At 36.9% G+C, this 20,831-nt stretch overlaps 3 protein-coding genes across 3 annotated transcripts; 2 read left to right on the forward strand and 1 right to left on the reverse strand.

Annotated features, from left to right (window-relative positions):
* Nucleotides 1-617: 617 nt before the first annotated feature.
* Nucleotides 618-3,087, forward strand: LOC132294970 (U-box domain-containing protein 19-like). Its single transcript, XM_059793028.1, has one exon. It carries the CDS (start codon nucleotides 754-756, stop codon nucleotides 2,803-2,805), a length of 2,052 nt encoding a protein of 683 aa, XP_059649011.1. The 5' UTR covers nucleotides 618-753; the 3' UTR covers nucleotides 2,806-3,087.
* A 248-nt stretch (nucleotides 3,088-3,335) lies between these two features.
* LOC132296228 (probable serine/threonine-protein kinase PBL1) lies at nucleotides 3,336-6,203 on the reverse strand. The gene is made up of 8 exons (XM_059794439.1): nucleotides 5,573-6,203; nucleotides 5,474-5,484; nucleotides 5,205-5,370; nucleotides 5,005-5,118; nucleotides 4,243-4,461; nucleotides 4,032-4,147; nucleotides 3,660-3,920; nucleotides 3,336-3,563 (listed from the first exon to the last, which is right to left on the reverse strand). Exons 1-8 carry the CDS (start codon nucleotides 6,201-6,203, stop codon nucleotides 3,339-3,341), a joined length of 1,743 nt encoding a protein of 580 aa, XP_059650422.1. The 3' UTR covers nucleotides 3,336-3,338.
* A 5,501-nt stretch (nucleotides 6,204-11,704) lies between these two features.
* LOC132294972 (equilibrative nucleotide transporter 1-like) lies at nucleotides 11,705-17,098 on the forward strand. The gene is made up of 2 exons (XM_059793029.1): nucleotides 11,705-12,394; nucleotides 16,168-17,098. The coding sequence occupies exons 1-2, from the start codon at nucleotides 11,854-11,856 to the stop codon at nucleotides 16,896-16,898; spliced, it is 1,272 nt and encodes a 423-aa protein (XP_059649012.1). The 5' UTR covers nucleotides 11,705-11,853; the 3' UTR covers nucleotides 16,899-17,098.
* Nucleotides 17,099-20,831: the final 3,733 nt, after the last annotated feature.

Genomic DNA, 20,831 nt, shown 5'->3' on the forward strand with positions numbered 1-20,831 from the left:
AAAATGTGATTTGCTTTATTCCGGTTCTAAACAAACTCTTTTGGCAATCGGACAAAATAGTCATTTTATATGACAGGCATTTTTTAGTTATTAATTTATTCTAATTAAATGAGGACATTACAGTATTTTAAGTCAGAGGGGTTATTTACACCGAAACAATAATATAAGGAAATTTTTTACATGATCATTTTGCACTCTATTGAGGTTAGATTTTTGCACTTCACCCGAATAAAAAAGATTGATTCATAAATTTTTATTTAATTTTTTTCATCAATTATTACACGATATAGGTCGGTTACGTGTCCTTTCACGTATCATTCTCATGGCACGAGCCCTACCCATACTTCTCGCTCCACGTGGCACACTCTCATCAATTCGCGCCCATCCCAGAACCTTCTTTGAAGGCTTGAAGCCGCCCTTTTCAATCCCTATATCACCTCACGCGTCCTCCTGCCACGTGTCCACATATTCGCCCTAATCCGAATACTGTAGCCACCGTCCGATCCCACCACACCCATCATCAACCCACTCTTTTTCGACACGTGTCCCACCCAATAATTACACTACTCAACCCACAAATCTATATCTCTATATATAGCACATACCTGACACCATTTATCCACAAGTCCAAAGATCCAGCACCTTTAACGGATCAAATTTCAAAAAATAGTAAAACTTTATCCTTTTTGTTCCTTTCTACTCATCGATCATTGTTCTTGTTTTGTTTCTTCAATTCGGTCATCTTCTTCTTCAATGATCAACAATTATGATCAGTCCAGTCGCCGGATTCTGACATTTCCGGCCATCCGCCCCTGCGAAGCAGTTTCTCCGGCTGCCCTTCTCAATTCCCTGATCGATCTCGCCGGGAAAATCATCGATTACAAGTCGAGTTTTTTCGCTAGCAATAAGGGAAACGCGCGGCAATCAATCCGATTAATCGGAATTCTGTTGAATTTTTTGGAAGAAGTCAGAGTCCGGCAACTGGGTCTCTCCGATTCGGCTGTTTTGAGCTTGTCTGAGCTCCATTTCATCTTCCAGAAGATTCACTACTTGTTGGAAGATTGCACGCGCGACGGTGCTCGGTTGTGGATGCTAATGCGGTCCGAGCGAGTGTCGGGGCAGTTCCGGGTGCTGATCAGAGCGATGGCGACGATTCTGGATGTTCTTCCTCTGGGCTTAATCGATGTTTCGGTTGAAGTGAGAGAATCAATTGAATTGGTGATGTGGCAAGCTCGAAAACTGAAGTTTGAAGTCGACCCGTTTGATGAATTGTCTGTGAAGAATGTTGTTTCAATTTTGGGGCAAATTGAGGATCAAATTGTTCCGAAATCAAGTGATCTAAGATGGGTTCTTGATTACTTGGGGGTTCGAAGTTGGGTCGAATGCGATAGAGAGATCAAGTTCTTGGACAATGAAATTGGGTTGGAGTACTTGACTGCCGAAAAGAGAGAATTGGGGTTTCTCAATAGCGTAATGTCGTTCATGAGCTACTGTCGTGCCGTGTCCTTCGACATCGTTGGAGACATTACCGGTAGACGATCCACTAGTCGGCGCAGTGGCAACGTGGTCAGTGGCCTCAACCCAGATGACCTGAGGTGCCCAATCTCACTAGAGTACATGACTGAGCCAGTGACAATAGAGACAGGGCACACATATGATAGGTCATCAATCCTACAATGGTTTAGAGCTGGAAATGCAACTTGTCCCAAGACTGGTGAGAAGCTCACAAGCACAGAGCTAGTCCCCAATTTGGCGCTGAAGCGGTTAATCGTGGAATATTGCTCCGGTAATGGCATTCCGGTGGCTGATTCGGGTGGTAGAAAACGGGACATAACCCGGACAGTTCTTCCGGGTAGTCCAGTAGCTGAGGCAGCCATGAAAATGTTAGCCAATTTTCTCGTTGGCAGGCTCGTGGTTGGGACGGAGGAAGAGAAGAAAAAGGCTGCTTATGAGGTCCGTTTGCTCACTAAATCAAGCATTTTCAATAGGTCTTGTTTTTTGGATGCTGGGACAATCCCATATTTGTTGAATTTGCTCTCTTCAAAAGAGGCATTAGCCCAAGAGAATGCCATTGCAGCCCTTTTGAACATGTCAAAGCATTCAAAAGGCAAAACAATTGTAGTTGAAAATGGTGGTCTTGAGTTCATTCTTAAGGTCCTCAAAGAGGGGCTAAAGATGGAAGCTAGACAGCACGCCGCAGGTACCCTTTTTTACCTTGCTTCGGTGGAGGAGTACCGGATACTTATAGGGGAGATTCCGGAGGTTATTCCATCTCTAATGGAGCTCCTCCGGGATGGGACTGACCGTGGGAAGAAAAACGCATTGGTTGCGATTTTTGGGCTCCTTATGGACCCTAACAACCATTGGAGGGTCCTTGGAGCTGGATTAGTCCCATTGCTACTTAGTCTTTTGACGTCTTTCGAAAGGGAAGATCTTATAACGGATTCTCTCGCAGTTCTAGCAACCCTAGCACAGAAATCTGATGGGACATTTGCGATTTTAAGCACCGGAGCTCTGCATACCATCATGGGGACTCTAAGTTCCTCCACTTCAAGGGCAGGGAAGGAGTACTGTGTGTCATTGTTGCTGGCTTTGTGTGTCAATGGTGGGGCTGAAGTTGTTCAATTTTTAGTGAAGAACTCATCTCTCATGGGACCATTGTATTCCGTACTCACCGAAGGCACATCTCGTGCTAGTAAGAAGGCCAGTTCACTTATCAGAATTCTACATGAATTCCATGAAAGAAGCTCTTCTGGATTCATGGCTCATGCTCTTTCTCGAGAACAATTCGTTCACGTGTGGTAACCTCAATTTAGTTTTCTTGTATTGATTTGATTCTTTTGACCAAGCGTTTGCTTATGTAAGTATGCAAAGATGCTTGTTTACATTTTCGGTTTCGAGTCTTGACATTAGCTTGGTTTTTTGAAGAGCTAATTACTACACCAGCTTCTGTTTTTTTCAATGAAGCTTTGTACAAAATTATAGTTGTGTTATGATTCTTTGTTCTCATGCTAATAACGATATGATTGTATTATAATGTAAATGTCATCATTGATAAGTTTCAATAAGAATTTTATTTTTAATCAAGTTGAGCAATGACTTGTGTGTTTTTTTAAGCATATTCTCACATAAATAAACATCACTTGAGCGACTTTGCATCTGCTAGAGCTATTCACCAATTCAGCTACTGTTTTTTATAGTTGTTATTTTATTAAGCTTTGTACAATAATATGCTGCATAATGATTCGAATCTGTAATATGCTAATAAAATGATACGAAAATCGTGTTCATATGTTTCACTATAATCAAGAATTATTTTATAAAAAAGAAGCAACATTTCATGTAGTGCTAGGACTAGGACGTGTAGAATTCAGTGTTGTTGAAATGTCAAGAGCCTTCTCTAGTCTTGCAACCACTTGTTCCATTGATGGCCTTTGCTGCTTAGGCCCTGTGCATGACAAAGCTAACTTGAGGATGAATGCAAAAGCTTCGACCGAGTACTCCCCATTGAGCTTCGAGTCAGCAAATTCTGTTATATTCCCACCTCTTGTAAGGACTTTTGCCTGAAAAGCAATGATAAGTGGGAATCGTTAGTTGAAAACTTGAAATTAACTTCTAGATATATAAAACCCTAAAGTGATGAGAATTTTGTTTGTCACCATTTTATCGATAGGCATTGGTCTCTTCCGATCCAGATTAATAACCCCCTGACCCGATAGAAGTTGTAAAAGTACCATTCCAAAGCTGTAAACGTCGCCTGAGGCATTAACATGGCGGTTGTCTTGGTACTCAGGATCGACATAACCAAATGTTCCTCTTACTTCTGAGCTCACAAAGGACTGGCCCAAGTCCATAACTTTGGATAACCCAAAGTCTGACAGTTTCCCTTGAAAATTAGAGCAGAGAAGAATATTCGTTGGCTGCCAAAAGTTTAAGACAAAAAATGAAGAAGACTGAACAAAATATTGGAATCTTGGTTAGAAAATGGAGGAAAATGGAAAAGAAAAGGACAACAAGAGTGATGAATCTGCCTTAATGTCGCGGTGAACAATGCAGCCTTCGGGATATGTGTGGAGAAACCAGAGCCCTCTAGCACAATCTATTGCAATCTCAATTCTTTGGATCCAAGATAGATTTTTTTCTTTACCTGTTATTCATCAATTTTTCCCATTGAGGTCCATCGTCCTATGCGAAAGAACCGAACAATGCAAAACTTTATAAAATGGAGAGAGTAGCATATACCAAATAGCCATTCCGAGAGGTTCCCTTTGTGACACAGCTCGTAAACAAGAAAACACTCATCTTCTCCCTCGCAATGGCCTAGCAAAGCTACCAGGTTCGGATGTTTGACGTGTGAGAGGCTTGTAACTTCGCGGATGAATGTGTCCATGTGTCCATCATCGAGTATTTGCTTAACTGCAATGTCCTGACCATTTGACAGTATGCCTTTGTACACCTTTCCTGGTAAAATCGTAACATCACTGTCAAAATCCAACATAGGAAAAGCACAATTCCTCTGATTATGTTGCTTTGGCATGAGCTTCTACATATCAAATAGGCTTTATATATGTCGATATATCTAGAACATATGGTTTTACCATACATGGTTTGTGTTTTCAAATCAATCTAGAAGGTGTGTGAGATCTACATCCATGGCTTAGCGCCACCACCCAAAGCCTTTGAGGTTCAAAGCTCAAACTTTGATGTGCGCATTAGATGCATGGTGACAGTTCAAGCTGCACCATGGAGCTTGTAGATTTAGCAGAAACTATTCTCCCACTAAAGAAACCGAGAAAAATCCATTTTCTATATACATTCTATTTCTGAAATTCGAAAAATGTTCAGTATGTTTACTTTCGTTTTCGAGCACACAAGATTCCCCAATCCTGATTGACATCCACAACTTTGTATAACTAGCTGCTACCCTCTTTAGTCTTTTCTAAACATCACTGACGATACATCAATCTTTAATCTTGATTAAATTAGCTGCATACAAATACTTACCAGCTATTCCTTGGCCGATGAAGTTTGACATACTAAGATTGTTCGTAGCATTATAAATTTCCTTAATCGATATCTTAAGAGAGCTGGCTTCTTCAGGTGGTGAATCTTCCGATGCTGCCAACCAAAACACGAAAGCAAACAAGTCACAAATGTAATCAATTACGAATATATATGTAAACTAATATCGGTAAGATGTATACCATTTTCCTCCTTTTGCAGTTTGGCTTTTATTGATTTTCTGAACAAGATCCATGATGCAACAATCACTATTATTATAATCCCTCCAATACCTCCTATCAGAATCCATAAACCTGAAACCATCAAGAAAGTTGTCCAAAGTTTAAGTATAATAAACAAAACAAAAGACTAAGACATCAACATAATTAATCAAAACTAGTATGGGGGATGATGACTATTGTTGATTGGAATTACCTCTTCGGTTTTTCTGTTCCTTTTTTCCTGGATCAGCTGTCGAAGAGGCTAGATTGAAAATGATCGATCAAGGTTCATATAAAATCATGAAAAAAAAACGAAAGCAAAATTGAACTCGAAAGTGTTTAAATCTTACCACTTGGAAGGCTTTGCTCCCCAAGACATACATAAAGTGCCTTAACCCATGTATCATCATCAATCCTTTTGCTTGTGAATGTAATTAGCACTGCAAACCTACAAATGTCTGATTCAACCCTCATTTTGCTACTAGTTGATGAGGCACTCATTTCTTCCCACCTCCTCAAACAATCACTGCAACCCTTATCTGACTGATTATCTTTCCCCAAAACCTTGCAATCTTTGCCCAAACTTGTCAATCTATTTCCGAGGTTATTGACAACATCCGAAACAGAATAGTCAGAGCAGCCACCAGCTCCACTGATCAGCTTCTCCGCACCACAGCTCAAAACATCTGCTTCGTTACTCTTCATTGAAGCTAAACAGTCCTTTTGCTCCGTGGAATTCAGGAATATAAGTCCGGTTTGATTGGCATGGTGTGCCAACGCATAGAGATATCCATCAAAAGCTAATCCACAGCAGCTGTGGCTCAAAAACCCACCCCAATTGCCTTCTATGCAATTTGAGTCACTCCAAGATGAATAAAGCTGAATATCTGTGATGCAATCAGAAGTCTGAGAGATCACAAAGTTAGTTGTGATGAATATGGAGATGATGAATACAAAAAAGAAGGTCAATTTTTGATCCATTACTGCCTTGGTACTGTGAAAACTCTTCAGAAGAATGGTTGTTTACATGAGATATCTTGGTCGAGAGCAAAGAAAAGATAGGTTTACAGTAAAATTTCTATCATTGACATGAGCACAGAAAATAGGACAACCACTTTCTTCAAACATGTTTTTTCTTGAAAAAAGGCTCAAACAGAATCAAATGAACAATAGATTTTGTAACTTGGAATTCTTTGATTTTGGCACAAAAGTGAATCTAGAAAAGGAGATCATTGGATATATGGGTATTTGGGGTTGGACATTTCATTTATGTCAAGAATGAGTTGCTAAGAGGAGACGGTCTACTTTCTTCACAAATGCTTTTTCTTTTGAAAAAATGGCTCAAACAGAATCAAATGAACAATAGATTTTGTAACTTGGAATGATGCTTGGAATCATTCCCAATATCTATATACATATATATAAAGAATGTTTTTGATTTTGGCACAAAAGTAAACCTAGAAAAGGAGATCATTGGATACATGCGTATTTGGGGTAGGACATTTCATTCATATCAAGAATGAGTTGCTAAGAAGAGACAAGCTGTGATGAAGAATTGTATTCTAATTAAAGGGTGAATTCCTTTGAACTCTTTTGAAGTTTGGGCAAATTATACACAGTAGTAAATCGTTCAATGTTTATTACTTTAACCTCTTCTAAACCCGTTCATCGATAATCAAAATGCCCTTATAAGGGCATTAACATCAATAATGCCCTTATATTGTAGTAATAATATATTGCATTTTTTATCAGGAAAGAACAAAATTGTCATTTAATAAAATTTGGTCAATAGGCATGTCGAAAAAAAAATCGTTGAGCACATGCGTCAATTCTTAGGAAAGGTCAAAGTAATAAGCGTTAAACGATCTACCTACTTATAATTTGTCCAAATATTAAGGGTGTCAGTATAATTTATCCAAAATTTAATTTTTTAAAGGGGACTCCCAGTACACATCATTTATGAACTTGAGATAAATGTGAGGCAAATGGCTGTAAAGGGTCTGGAGTTTATTTTTTGTATTTAAATAATGATCATAGGGTGTTGGACAGAGTTATTTAGTTTTATTAATGTCAAATTTTGGCATATTTTTCATTATCAAATAAAGGGTTCTTGACTTTCTAAGAATAAACAATCACCAATAGACCATATAGATTTAAAGTATATTATATAATGTCTAAATGAAGAGAATAAACGACAATTGCCGGACAAGGAATAGTTAGGAATAAGAAAGGTGACGTTGATTTCTAGAATATTTGACTCTATGCTCCTGTGTCAAATTACAACCAAATAACAGCAAAAACAGAAACAATATTTACTATGATTTGTGCTTATTAGTTGGATTTTTGTTAGTGGAGGGAGATCAAAAAAATCTAGATAAGATGCCCCTCGGGGGCTTGGCACTGATGGTAAGAGTTCGGGGCTGGCATCTAATCGGCCAGTGTTCGACTCTTACTAAGTCTTTCAATTTTTCTAATTTATCCGGTGTATCTTTGGGGTAAGGTTCTGCACCCTTAAGTTTGTAATCTAGGGTGGATTACGAAGGAGCCCTGCCTAGGTGCGTTCTTGGTGCTAACTAAAATAAATAAATCTAGATATGATAGTTTTGTGCATCCATACGTGCCTTAGAGACTTCACCTTTATTGTCATCCACTATTGGTTCCACCCACATGGTCCCACAAGTGATTCAGTCGTATATAGGGAGAGTGCGGACGAATTCGAAATTGAGAGCATGAAAGTGACAAAATTATATTATAAATAGTAAAAATTTGAACGAGAGCAAGTGCGAAGCATAAAAGCGGAAGCGTGCTCGAAGTGTGAGAGTGACCTTTTAAGAAAGATTGTGTGATTTAGTTCACAATATTAAAACAATCCTTTTTTATTTTTAATTAGCAATTAAGCTTTGATGTATTGGTAATATAAACTTTTGAAGAAGATAAACTCAAGTTAAGGGTAGTTTTTATGCCAATGAATTTGATTCAATTTTGCGAGTATATTGAATGGACATGCTAATGATAGATATCTCGACACACCTAATATATACTCATATGCTAGTCACATTATATAAAATGTCAATGATTCATTGGATCGGCCTGCACCGCGTGTGTGCCTCCTAATCCCAAATTTAACAATCTTTTTGTGTATGGAGGAGGATTCTTTGAATCTCTGTTTCATTGTTTATTATGCTGCAGTTCGCCAAACTTACTAAATTGTAATTTAACATCATTAATTTTAGATTCAAAATAATTGTGTTAAAAACTCAAAATAATATTATGTCATTGTTCAACACAATAATTTCGAGTCTCGGATATAATTATGTTGAAACTTAAAACAATGGCATTGAAGATTTCGACACATTAAATCATACCTCAACACGATTATTTCGAGACTCGAACTAACTGTGTTGTATCTCAAAATAGAATCGATACTCAACACAGTTATTTTATTTCGAGATTTCAACGCAACTATTTCAAGACTCAAAATAATTGTCTTAAATCTCAAAATAATGGCGTTGAATTCTCTTTTTAAAGCACTAAATTATGGTTCAACACCATTAATTCGAGCTTGATATAATAATGTTGAAACATGTTTTAGTGTATTGAGTGCATCTACATCACCTAAAATGCTATGGCAGAGAATTTGAATATTTTTTGTGCATATGATATCCATTAGAATTATTTATCAAGAAAATAATCAAAAGAAATTAAAAGGCCTGGTTTTCAAAAACAATCATACTTACTTATGTACATTAGAGTAATGCTCTCAAGAGAGTTCCTTCTGAGAAGAGCCACGGCTCTTCATATTTAACTACTTAATTGATGTATGTTTAGACATTTATGAAAATTCAAATCAATGATTTAATATATCTTTGACTTCATTGATTAAATGGAAAGCTCAGGGTCTTGTGAGCATTACTCAATACCGTTCGTGAAGAAAGCTGCATAAAAGTTTCTCGGCCTGAGGCGGTGTTCCGATTGTGGTGAGCACTAGCGTGTCAGAACCGTTCTAAAGGGATGGTCCAGTTGCTTTTGCAACGAATGAGGTCCCATTTGAAACTACAAACGATGGATTCCAGTTTGGAGTTTGAGATTTGGGGTTTTGGGTTTTGGGCTTTTTAGTTTGGGTTTAGGGTTTCGGGTTTGTTGTTGTTGTTGCTATTGTGGTTATTATTGTTGTTGCTATTGTAGTTGTAAAATAAACCCCCAACATGTCATAAATAATGAATGTGATGCCAATGGGATAAATGAATAGTGCCGAGAAAAATTTTCGAGCACTTGACCCCCACCCAGGCCCACACGAACCGAACACGAAAGTAAATGAAAAAATAAAATGGAGAAAACAAAATTTAAAAATCCACTCTAATGATTTAATCTTCGAGGGTTTGAAAGCATGAGAAGCCAAACTAGTCTTTGAGCAGTTGCTAGTTGAACTTGTGAGTGATCTATCAAAACGAACTTTGAACAGACCCGGGTGTTTATGAGTGAACTTGACCTAAATCAGATTCGAAATGGGCCTGAGGTGGCCCACAATCTCTCTCACATGTTTCTGGAGTCCAATGTTGAATCTAGTTGTGGAGCTGGGCCTAGTTAGCTTGGAGTACAAGTTTGGGTAGTACTATTACCTTGTAAAGACTCTGGATTCGCTAGGCAGATCATAAACCCATATTCGCAATGAGTAGTGACCAAAAGGCCCAATACTAATCACAATATTACTAACATGAATGGCACGTTAGCCTAGTCAAACAACATAAAATACAAGAGTGCGTTTTGCTAAAGATTCTCCCAAACAAAAATTGGAAATCTAGTCCATATACAGCTAGCGTGTTTGTGTTCTTTGACAAGCCAACAAGCAAGCATTGAAAGTGGCTGGCGGGTCAACCATTCCAAAAATTGATATAAAATCTCTAATAGACTGCAAAGCGGCGGCGGCCGCGGTGGCGGCGACTGCAGAGGGTGGTGTTAGTGTCATGATTGGATTTAATCACGAACAGGTGTTTTTTAACAAAATTACATCCGAATGCTAAATTTGCATGTCTACCAGATTTTTATGATATATGGAATTTTGCTCTCCCAACGCTTGAATGAACATTAGAGTTAGGGTGCAGTTTGTCACTTTTTAATAGTATCGGGGTATTTATTTTTATTGAGGTTTAATGCAATTTAGTTGTTCTCTATATTCTTATTCAAAATTATTAAATCTACCAATTTCTTTTTCTACTTAAATTAATCAAAAATATTGAAATGTAAGATAAGGAGAAACATTTTCAGTGTGGACGCTTTTTAAATATTATTAGTGTGTACAAAAATAGACATTTTTTATGGAATAGATAATGGGTGTGCGGATATATCAAGTGGTTTAATATACCCAAATCAGAATGTACCATTCAAGTTTTTATTTTTATTTTTATTTTTTTTCCTCCATTCAAGTTGGTTAAGAACGAGAAATTAGAATATATAACTGTGATTGGAGAATAAAATATATATTATACACAATAATTTTAGAACATGGAACTAGTATGAAAAAAAAATGGCAAAGTCCTAGCTTAATTACTGAAAAAATAGCATGATAAACATTATGAGAAAAAAATTCTATCATCAGTTACAAAACAATGACATCTTCATCCGTATCAATTGCAATATCAACATGTTTAATAAAAATAAAATAAAAAGACACAGTTTTAATGTGTGCGCGCGCGCGCGTGCGTGCGTGCAATATCAACATGTTTAATAAAAATAAAATAAAATGACACAGTTTTAGTGTGTGTGTGTGCAATATCAACATGTTTAATAAAAATAAAATAAAAAGACACAGTTTTAGTGTGTGTGTGTGCGCGCGCGTGCGTGTGCGTGTGTGTGCGCACACAATAATTTTAAAACATAGAACTCGTATGAAAAAAATGACAAAGTCTTAGCTTAATTTCTGGGAAAAGAAAATAGCATGGTAAAAATTATAAAAATAAAAGTAAAAATTTATATTTCAGTACGTAGTTGTTGTTTACCCTTTTTTCAATATGTAAGAATTGCATTAGAGAAGTAGGCCTTTCAATTTATCCTTTATTTAATTTTTGTTTAGATTATGTTAGTAGGTCAAAGCTTAGGCACCCTACTTGTGACCCTCTAAATTTTACGAGAAACTCTTATCCAACTAAGTTATTTTCGTACAATTTCATTTACAAATTTATAAATTTTGAATCAACAAGCTTTGAAGACATTAACTTTTTAGGTAAATTTGTTTAACTACCAAATGTATTTTTTTTTTTCCCCTTAATTAAAAAACTTGCTTGTGTCAGAGTACATATATACGGAGTATAAAGAATAAAAGAATATGCAGAGTGTTTGATACTTTTTTTATATTTTTTCTTCTTCTTCCTCTGTGTTGAGTGTAGACAAGTAGCATTTGAATTTCAATCAAATGCGGTACATGTGCTTCTTTCGAAGTCGAAAAGTAAAGTCAAAACGACGACGTCACACCCAGATGTGCCATATCAATCGATTACGCTCTTTCGTCTGGCCCGTCACCTTTAACCACTAGCACAAAACCACGTCGGCCGTATCCTCCGGCCGCCAGGAACAGCCACACATTACACACACATATATATATACATATACTATATATAGAGAGAGAAAATCTCCGATGGGTACCGGCGGCGTCGCCACCGACTCGGGGGCCGTAGATCGAGACACCTCTCCCCTTCTGACCACAAACCCTTCCACCAATCCCAAAATCCCCAACGACTCCTTCCACTTGGCCTACTGTATCTACTTCACACTCGGCACCGGCTACCTCCTCCCATGGAACGCCTTCATCACCGCCGTCGATTACTTCTCCTACCTCTACCCCGACGCCTCCGTCGACCGCATCTTCGCCGTCGTCTACATGATCGTCGGCCTGATCTGCCTCCTCTTCATAGTCGCCTATTCAAACAAGTCCAACTCCTCGGTTCGGATCAATGTCGGTCTCGGCCTCTTCGTGGTGGCCCTCCTCGTCGTACCCGTCATGGACGTGACCTACATTAAGGGCCAGACTGGGCTGTACGCTGGGTTCTATGTCACGGTGGCTGCGGTGGCGCTTTCGGGTCTCGCCGACGCGCTGGTGCAGGGTGGGGTCATTGGGGCCGCTGGAGAGTTGCCGGAGAGGTATATGCAGGCCGTCGTGGCAGGGACTGCGGCTTCAGGTACTATTTTGGCTGAAAAATGTGGTGGGTTTGATTGGGGATTAGGGTTGTTGATTTTAGTGTTTTGAGAAATCTTGATTTTGTTAATTGTGTTGTTGTTTTGGTTAATTCAAATTTATATGGATGCAATTATCAGCTGTTGGACTTTAGGGAACACCCCAAAAAGGAAGTTTCCGGAAATTTTAAATTAAATCAAAACTAGCTGGAACTGTTTCTCCTTGCCCTTCCTTCGCTTCTTTCCCTTTTAGGGATTCCCAAATGTTTTGGGAAATTTTCTACTAGGTCCACAGCTACGTCAGTATATATACATGTATATTTGCTCTCTCTGTCTCTCTTAATTTCTTTCCCTCTCATGTTTGGTTGAATCCAGGATGATACAAAATGATTTAGATAACAATCAATTCTGGAATCAATTGGGACAACATCATGTATTATCATGTATGAGACTCTACTAAAAAAAAAAAAAACATTGTTTTTTTTTTTTTTGTTAAATACTCAGGCACACGCACAAATGCCAAGAATGGGGCTCGAACCCCTCGGAGGAGTGGTTAAACTGCGCATGTATAAACAAAGAAACTTTTGTGATTTTTGTGAAACACATAGTATTATGATGTACTTTTGTTCACTCGGGCTTACATCTCGCCACAGATTTCAGACTTTGGTCTTGCAAATTCTTAATAAGTGGGCTCACCATTTGTGATTCTGATTGAGGGTACATTTGGATACTTAGCTCCAGAGTATTGCATGCATGGAGTTGTAGATGAGAAATCCGATCAATACTTTACTTGGACATGATCCTTTGAGATGATTGAAACTTGTCATCACTCTTTGTCAAAGAAATTACCGTTTCACCACCAAAACCCTAGCCCTAAGACACTGTTATCCTTGATTACGATTGAATATGAGCTCAAATTTGATGTTGATCTCTTAAACTCTAGCCACATCCTGATCGATTTTTCTTCTCCATTCAATGGCTTTAACACAATCACCGATCTGGTCTAGATCAAGAGAACTTTGTTCCACACTTCGACCCTAGAAAGATGGATTTGGATCAAGTATGTGAGAGAGAGGAGACGAGAGAGAGATTATCCTTTTCCGTCTTTTGTAATTTTTTATTTTTTTTTTATGTCAAATGTGAGAACCTCATTTGCTCCAAAAGTGAAGGTTAGGGGTGTTTACCAAACTAGGACTTATATGCACTATATACATATAATGAGGGTGCTTTTTGCAGTTAAACCAAGAAAGAAAGAAGCTAATATGTTTATTTATTAATTTGAGTTGGATACTTAACAAATCTTAGTAATGAACACGAAGAGGCAAAATTAAAGATGCCTATTGCTTTATTGTCTATTTTTCTGTTAGGAAGTCTGTTGTTATTTGACAGTAGCTTTTCTACTTATTTATTTATTATTGGCTCTAGAGAGTAGAGATCCTGTCCTTAATAACAATCATTTGGTATTCACTGATTACTTGTGGCATGATATTTTGCAATTAAATCTGTATCTGTTGAAGTTATACCAGATATTTCATGGGCAAAGATATGATGTTTGGACACAGTAATTCTCAAAAATGTAGGCAAGGGGGGAGACATTTTTGTGTTCCATTGTAATTACAGTTTTTGAACTTGGTTTATTAGTATCTAAATTTATATGATTATGTGGAAGCACCATGTGGAGTGAAAGTATTGGAGTAAATAGTAATGTTAGTGAGGTAGGATCACTATAAGATGGCCAGATCATACTACATTTTTAAAAATGGGAAAGACTCAGACTCTACTATAATGTCTTGTTTTTTGGAAGGAAGGATGTAAGAAAGGAAAGGAGGAGGATGCTTTGATTGTTTCTTTGGAAGGGTAGGGAAGAGAGGGAGGGAGAAAGGATGGACAAGACATCCCTCTGGATAAACCTGCCAATGGATCAAATTTCAATCCAAAACCAATCCAATAAGTTGAAGTCTAGAATATAGATTGAACATTTAATCTAATAATCCATTAACGATCCGATTTCAATAATCTGTTCGCTAAACCGGATTTGGATTATGATCGATCCAATCCGATAATAATTCATTCCGACATAATATAATAAAATATGATAAAAATATATTATTTATAACCTATACGATTTACTATTTACATAGTATCAAAATGTTTTTAACATTATTTTTTCCTCTTCCCTTTTTGTCCCCTTTAAACAAAGAGTCAAATACCTAATTTTCTTATTTTCTTCGTTAAATTTTTATTTTTCTTCTCCAATTTTTTTTTCTATTTTCTTACTTTTATTTTTTTGACAAGAAAATACACCCTAACCTAGGAAGCACGGACATGCCAAAATGGGCGAAGAATCCGTGTCCGACGTCAGACACGCCCCGACAAGTGCCGGACACACCAAAAAACGCGTCTGGAATTTTTTTTTTTTAGAACACTCCGCAGACACAGTCTGACATGCCAGGGGTGTGTGTTCGACACGTGTATCCTATTTTCGGGGGTCTAAAAGATAATTTTTGAAAGAAAATTGGGTTAAAGTATAAATATGTGAAATTATTTAACAACTTTTACTCACTTATGTGGTCAGTACATAATAATTTTAAACTTGTAATTAAATGATACTAGTTATTATTCTAATGTCTTGTTTTTTATTTGGTTTTATAACTCTACAACATTGTTCTTTTATAGTTTATTAGTTATGACTTATGATTTATTTATTTTTTTCATTGTGAGGTTCATGAAAAATAGTAACACTCAATAATTTTTCAAGTACTACATCATATATATATATATATATATATATATATATATATATAGATATACTATTCGTTGTGTCCCCGCCGTGTCCGTTTCCTAATTTTTTTTGATTTGCCGTGTTGCCGTGTTCGTGCCGTTCGGTGTTGTATCCGTGTCCGTGCTTCTTAGACCCTAACAGATCGGATATCCGAAATGGATTCATTCATAAGTAAATCGTTTGGTTATCGAATTGGTAATAAAATAACCTTATCGGATTCGGATCAGATCAAGCCTAATTTTGGTATGAATCTAATTCATTTACAGGTTTACCTCTAAATCTATCCTTTTGCCGTCCCTCCAAAAATGGGCAGAAATGAGAGGGAAAGAAGGAAAAACTATTGCATAGATATGAAATAAAATTCCCTTTAATTACCTATAAATTAATTTGCTAAAATGCCATGGAGAGATAAATCGGTAAAATATGTTCAAGGTAATCTCTTTCCTCCCCTCCTACCAAATAGAGGAAGGGATCACCTCCTTTCCGTTGCATCCACACCAAACAAAATGATGGATGGGCAACTGCCTCCCCTCAGGGATGTCTCTTCCATCCTTCCTTGTATCTCTTCCCTCCGTTTTTCCATTCCTCCTACCAAACAAAGCACAAGTGTTCAAATCCTTGGTCAGAGCAGAAATGATGAACTAAGGTCAACATAGTAGGCAGATCACAATTCAGTTTTTCATCTTAATAATTATTAAGGAAGGGAACTCAATTATTTTGTTAACACCAACAAGCCAGTGGCCTAGCGGTACTAGGCTCCTATTTCCCAAAGGGAGGTCTGGGGTTTGAGCCTCGATGGAGGCATGTGTGTGTGAGTACCAACTAAGAAGAAGAAAAAAAAATTATTTTGTTAACTGTCTTAACCTGTTTTGTATATATTTGTTATGACAGTAAGTTTTGAACATGTCAAGATGGACAGGAAAAAGTATTTTGCACATATTATTCTGTCACCTCATACAAATAACTCATTTTAATCTATTATATTGTGGACTGCAGGAGTCCTTGTTTCATTTCTAAGGATCTTTACCAAAGCTGTATATTCACAAGACACTCAAGGACTGAGACAAAGTGCAAATCTTTATTTCATTGTCAGTATTGTCGTGATGATCATATGTACTGTTTTCTACAACGTGGCTCCTAGACTTCCAGTTATAAAGTACTATAACGAGTTGAAGATACAGGCTGTAAATGAGGAAAGAGAAGAGAAAGGTGTCCTGGCTGAGGCACTATGGAGATCGGCCCTGTGGGACATTGTGGGGAGGGTGAAGTGGTATGGGTTTGGGATCCTCATCATCTATGTCGTTACATTGTGTATATTTCCGGGTTATATTACAGAGGATGTGCATTCCCAGATTCTCAAGGATTGGTACCCAATTCTCCTAATTACCGGCTACAATGTGTTTGATCTGGTTGGCAAGTCTGTGACTGCACTCTATACCCTTGAGAATGCAAAGGTTGCAATTGGTGCTTCTTTCGCCAGGTTGCTGTTTTTGCCCCTCTTCTTAGGTTGCTTGCATGGTCCTAGCTTCTTTCGAACGGAGATTCCAGTGACAGTGTTGACATGCCTTTTGGGCCTTACCAACGGCTACTTGACCAGTGTGTTAATGATTTTGGCTCCCAAAATTGTGCAGCTACAACATGCAGAGAGTGCGGGAATTGTGATGGTTTTGTTCCTAGTTGTTGGCCTGGCAATTGGTTCAGTTATATCTTGGTTTTGGGTCATATGATCCATCTTTCAATTTGTTTGAAATCAACTCTTATTAGGACTCTTCTGTTCAATATTGTTTCTTTTCCACTGCAATGCTTACTGAAGAATGGGTGGTTGTAAGTGAACATATTCTTATGGTTCAATTACAACTTGAAGTGTACATTGATGGTTAAATACAACTTGATAATGTGCAATGGTGGCTATCATGTTTGAAGACTATTGTTGTTTTTCTGTTACTTTTTCATAATAAAATAAAATTGGGAGATACTCGAATGAAATGGATGGTTAAGAATACAAGCACTTCAGGGACATAGGAGCGTTTAATAAGATGTTTTTACATATAGTTGAACACAATTTATTTCTTAATTGTACTTAATAGCATGTTGCCCCTTCTTTTAGGATTGAGCTAAAATTTCTTATATTCTCACCTTATTTTTCATATCTTTTGCAGAGTTTGGATGTATAGTATGTCTGACATCTCTTGATACATGGATCCATTGTGCCTTTTCCTTCTTTCTTTCTTTCTTTCTTTTTATTTTTATTTATTTATTTATTTTTCATTAAGGAACACACTTGAAGAACAATTACTTTAGAAAACTTTACCTTTCCCTTTGTTCTTTCCTTTTTGTTTCTGTTACTTTTTTTCTTTTGTATTGATATGGTTGATCTTGCCTAGGTTTGTGAGTACATTTTGTCCCTTGGCTGAGCTACCCCTATGCTCCGATCGCTATTAAGGATGGAAATTTGGAAGAAAGCAAAGGTAGCAGGAATGAAAGAGGTGTCCTTAAGGAAAGAAATGGTGTATTTATCTCATGTTGTTTGGTTAAATAGAAAGGAAATGAACAAGGGAGGGAAAGGATTTAGTGTGATTTGACCATTATACCTTTTAAGCGAGAAGGATCCAGATGCTTCCCTCCTCTTTTCGCCCAACTTTTGGAAGGAAGGGCACAGGAGGCTTCCACCTCCCTCTGCTCCACCAAACAAAGGATTAATATGCATATTGACATGGAAAAATGGGTGATAAGGTTTGTGTAGCAGAAAGTTGAAGATGCTCTTTTTAGGAAATCTAAGAACTCCAGTCAGGTTGGTTTTGAAAAACCGATACTGAAATGCATTTTCAGTTGCCATCGAGGATGAAATTGTTATTATCTACGATTTTACTCCTGATAAGTATTTTTTGAAGTTTTCGAATCTTGAATCACTTGTACACCACCCTATTATTTTGCTCAAATTGCTATAAGGATTGGGAATAAAATGGAATTTAACCCTTGATGTGGAAGGGCATTTACTCTCAGCTTTAACTTCAGCTAGAACATCAACTACTAGTGGCAAGCCACTTCCATAAGATGTCCCCAAGTGACTATTGATGCATGTGATCAAGGTCTTGCTCTTGTTTCACAAAGAAGTCCTTGATTTTCTCGAAAGTAGAATGGGTTACAACTTGCACTGCACCAAATAGTTTTGCTATTGTTGGGAGTGCAGAGTGCGGTTGCTGCAGCTATCAGCAGAACCTCTACTTCAAATTTTTGCTGTTTATATTACGCGGAAGTATTTCGGATCATCCACTTTCCTCATGGATGTGTTCGTGCTGCCAAAAATCAGGACGAGATCCAATTGGGAGACTGGAAGTCCCTCAGGGAAGAGAGAACTGTGTGTCCTCCCAATATTAGGTGAATAATTGAATGCACTTTTCTGGTGAATCGCTTGAGAGCTATGTGCAGTTTGTGGTTTAATGGGGACTACTGCAGTTTCCTGTACTGTTGTTCTAAACTGCTTATATATATATTTATATATCTTGGCTATATGGATTGTGCTAGTATATATGTTTTAGTTAATTTGAATTCTTGTCGATGCATTTAGACTGTGCTATGCTGTGATGAGTTTATTCGGCATGATCTTTTTATGCAATCTATTATATGGGGCTATCATTCTCATTTTTCTATACTGGCGGGATCAGAACTGGATAAGGTTTATTTTCAATGAACTATGTGAACAGTGTAGGTAGAGTTCTGTTTGTTTATATTCTTTTAGATAATTCAAATATTCATTTGGTTGTTAAAATTAAAAATTAAAAATTAAAAAAGAAGAATAAGATGTTAGGTTTTAATGTTCAGTTGACATGTCACCATTTGCATTAATAAAAAGAATCACATTTTTTAAGAAAAATACTGTACCAATTAATCTATGCACTAAAATTCCTCTCCTCTATTCTACCAAAAGAAAGAATCATCTCCCCCTGAGGAGAGAGCAGTAATTGGGCCTATTCATGGGCTAGGTCCAGGCCTACCTATCTAGTTTTTGTTCTTGGGCCGTGCAAGCTCCAGCAAGCTTTTGGGCTATAGGCTCTTTTAGGATCCCCCTCCTATATTCAGATTTGACCTCCTTGGAAATTTATGATTAATGACCTTCATTTAAAGCCCTCTTTTGATAAGAGTTGATCATTGAATTAAGTATGGAAAATGATTTTTACACCAGAATTGTCCGACCTATTATTTTTAATTGATTATCTATTTAATAAATATGGGAGTGAAGTCCTCCATTTGCTTGTATTTTGCATAACTAACCAATCACAAACATTCGATTAGGTAATATACTAAAACTCCGTAGCGCGAGAAGCACTACTCATTAAGTATTGATTTATTTTTACATTCATAAACTTTGAGATCTTATTAATCTATTGGCTAGTACGGAGAGTTTGTCATTTTTTTGCAAAATAAATAATTGACCTTAAGGTCGAAACGTTTGAACAAATGTTAGATAAGTGATGCAAGACTCGGTTGAGTTACTCAAGTGTGTCTATTGAATGAGAGATTTTCGATTTAACAATTCATTGAAACTCTTCAGTTGCAAAAAAATATAAATAAAAACAAAACAAAATTGGATAAGATAAATCTTCCTTTTGTTTTGACAATTTTGTTTTAATCATTTTTTATTATTATTGTACATACCACATTTTTATTTCATCTCCTATTTCAGCTATTTTTCATTATTTGGGATTCATCAAGCCCGTGTGTAGATAAAATTAAGGAGTTTCAAAGACCCCACATCCAGCTCAAAGATGGAATTTTATCATCTCTTAACATTCCAAATAATTCTTACCGTTGGACTGTACATGAGTCCGAATTGGACTTAAATTATGATTTTTAGTACCTTAATTTTGATTAGGGCCAACGTTGGAGGTCATAATAATCCATCGTCAAAGCAAATCAAATTATTCAAAATATTAATTTGAATCATAACCCATCCAATTGCACAATTTGATTTCAAATTAAGTCGCCCAATTGAGACAAATTTTGGGAAAATCTTGAAAATAGGGCTTTTGGGCCCATGTTGTCCATTCTTAATTTGTCAAATCTTTGTCTTCCCATCACCAAACTCTCAAATTGGTACTTTCATGGTGAATTTCGGCTCATTTTACATATAAGCCCTCAAGTTTCCCTCTCGATCAAGTTACTTTCACCTTTGGTTCGAATTCGGTCCACCAGAGTAGTTAGATCGTGGGTACAAATTCTGTAACTATAAAATCTCCATCTTTCCATCATCAAATCATAAAATTGATTATTCCATCATGAAATCGAGGTCATTTTATGGAGAAGCTCTCAAAATCTCACTTCAATTGAGTTACTTTCACCATTGGATTGAAAAAGGAGCTACCACGCCGCTCAATCAAGACAAGTATTAAGGAGTTCAAGGGGAACACAAATTTTATGTTGCGTTTGATATGCAAGAATAGAATGGAATGCAAGTGGAAATGAAATGAGAATGGAAATGAAATAGAATGATCATTCTCATTTTATTGTTTAGTTGTAAAAATAAAATGTGCAGAAATGGAATGATAATAACCATTCTAATGTTTAGTTGAACCAATTTAAAATTTAGAATGGAATAAATTTCAAATTGAGTTCTCCAAAATATCCCTCTTAGTAACAAGTAAATTAAATTAACAAAATGA

The sequence above is a fragment of the Cornus florida genome, unplaced genomic scaffold (assembly GCF_030987335.1).
Source record: "Cornus florida cultivar Cherokee Brave unplaced genomic scaffold, ASM3098733v1 CherokeeBrave_3.0.0_Hap2_Chr02, whole genome shotgun sequence".
Classification (NCBI taxonomy): domain Eukaryota; kingdom Viridiplantae; phylum Streptophyta; class Magnoliopsida; order Cornales; family Cornaceae; genus Cornus; species Cornus florida.

What these genes read in the sequence shown, in the direction of transcription:
- LOC132294972 (XM_059793029.1), top strand. Translation starts at nt 11,854, where the DNA reads ATGGGTACCGGCGGCGTCGCCACCGACTCGGGGGCCGTAGATCGAGAC. An exon ending in GGCAGGGACTGCGGCTTCAG is followed by an intron (nt 12,395 to 16,167) that starts GTACTATTTTGG and finishes TGTGGACTGCAG; the next exon opens with GAGTCCTTGTTTCATTTCTA.
- LOC132294970 (XM_059793028.1), top strand. Translation starts at nt 754, where the DNA reads ATGATCAACAATTATGATCAGTCCAGTCGCCGGATTCTGACATTTCCG.
- LOC132296228 (XM_059794439.1), bottom strand. Translation starts at nt 6,203, where the DNA reads ATGGATCAAAAATTGACCTTCTTTTTTGTATTCATCATCTCCATATTC. An exon ending in ACTGCAAAAGGAGGAAAATG is followed by an intron (nt 5,119 to 5,204) that starts GTATACATCTTA and finishes TTTGGTTGGCAG; the next exon opens with CATCGGAAGATTCACCACCT. An exon ending in CCTCTCGGAATGGCTATTTG is followed by an intron (nt 4,148 to 4,242) that starts GTATATGCTACT and finishes GATGAATAACAG; the next exon opens with GTAAAGAAAAAAATCTATCT.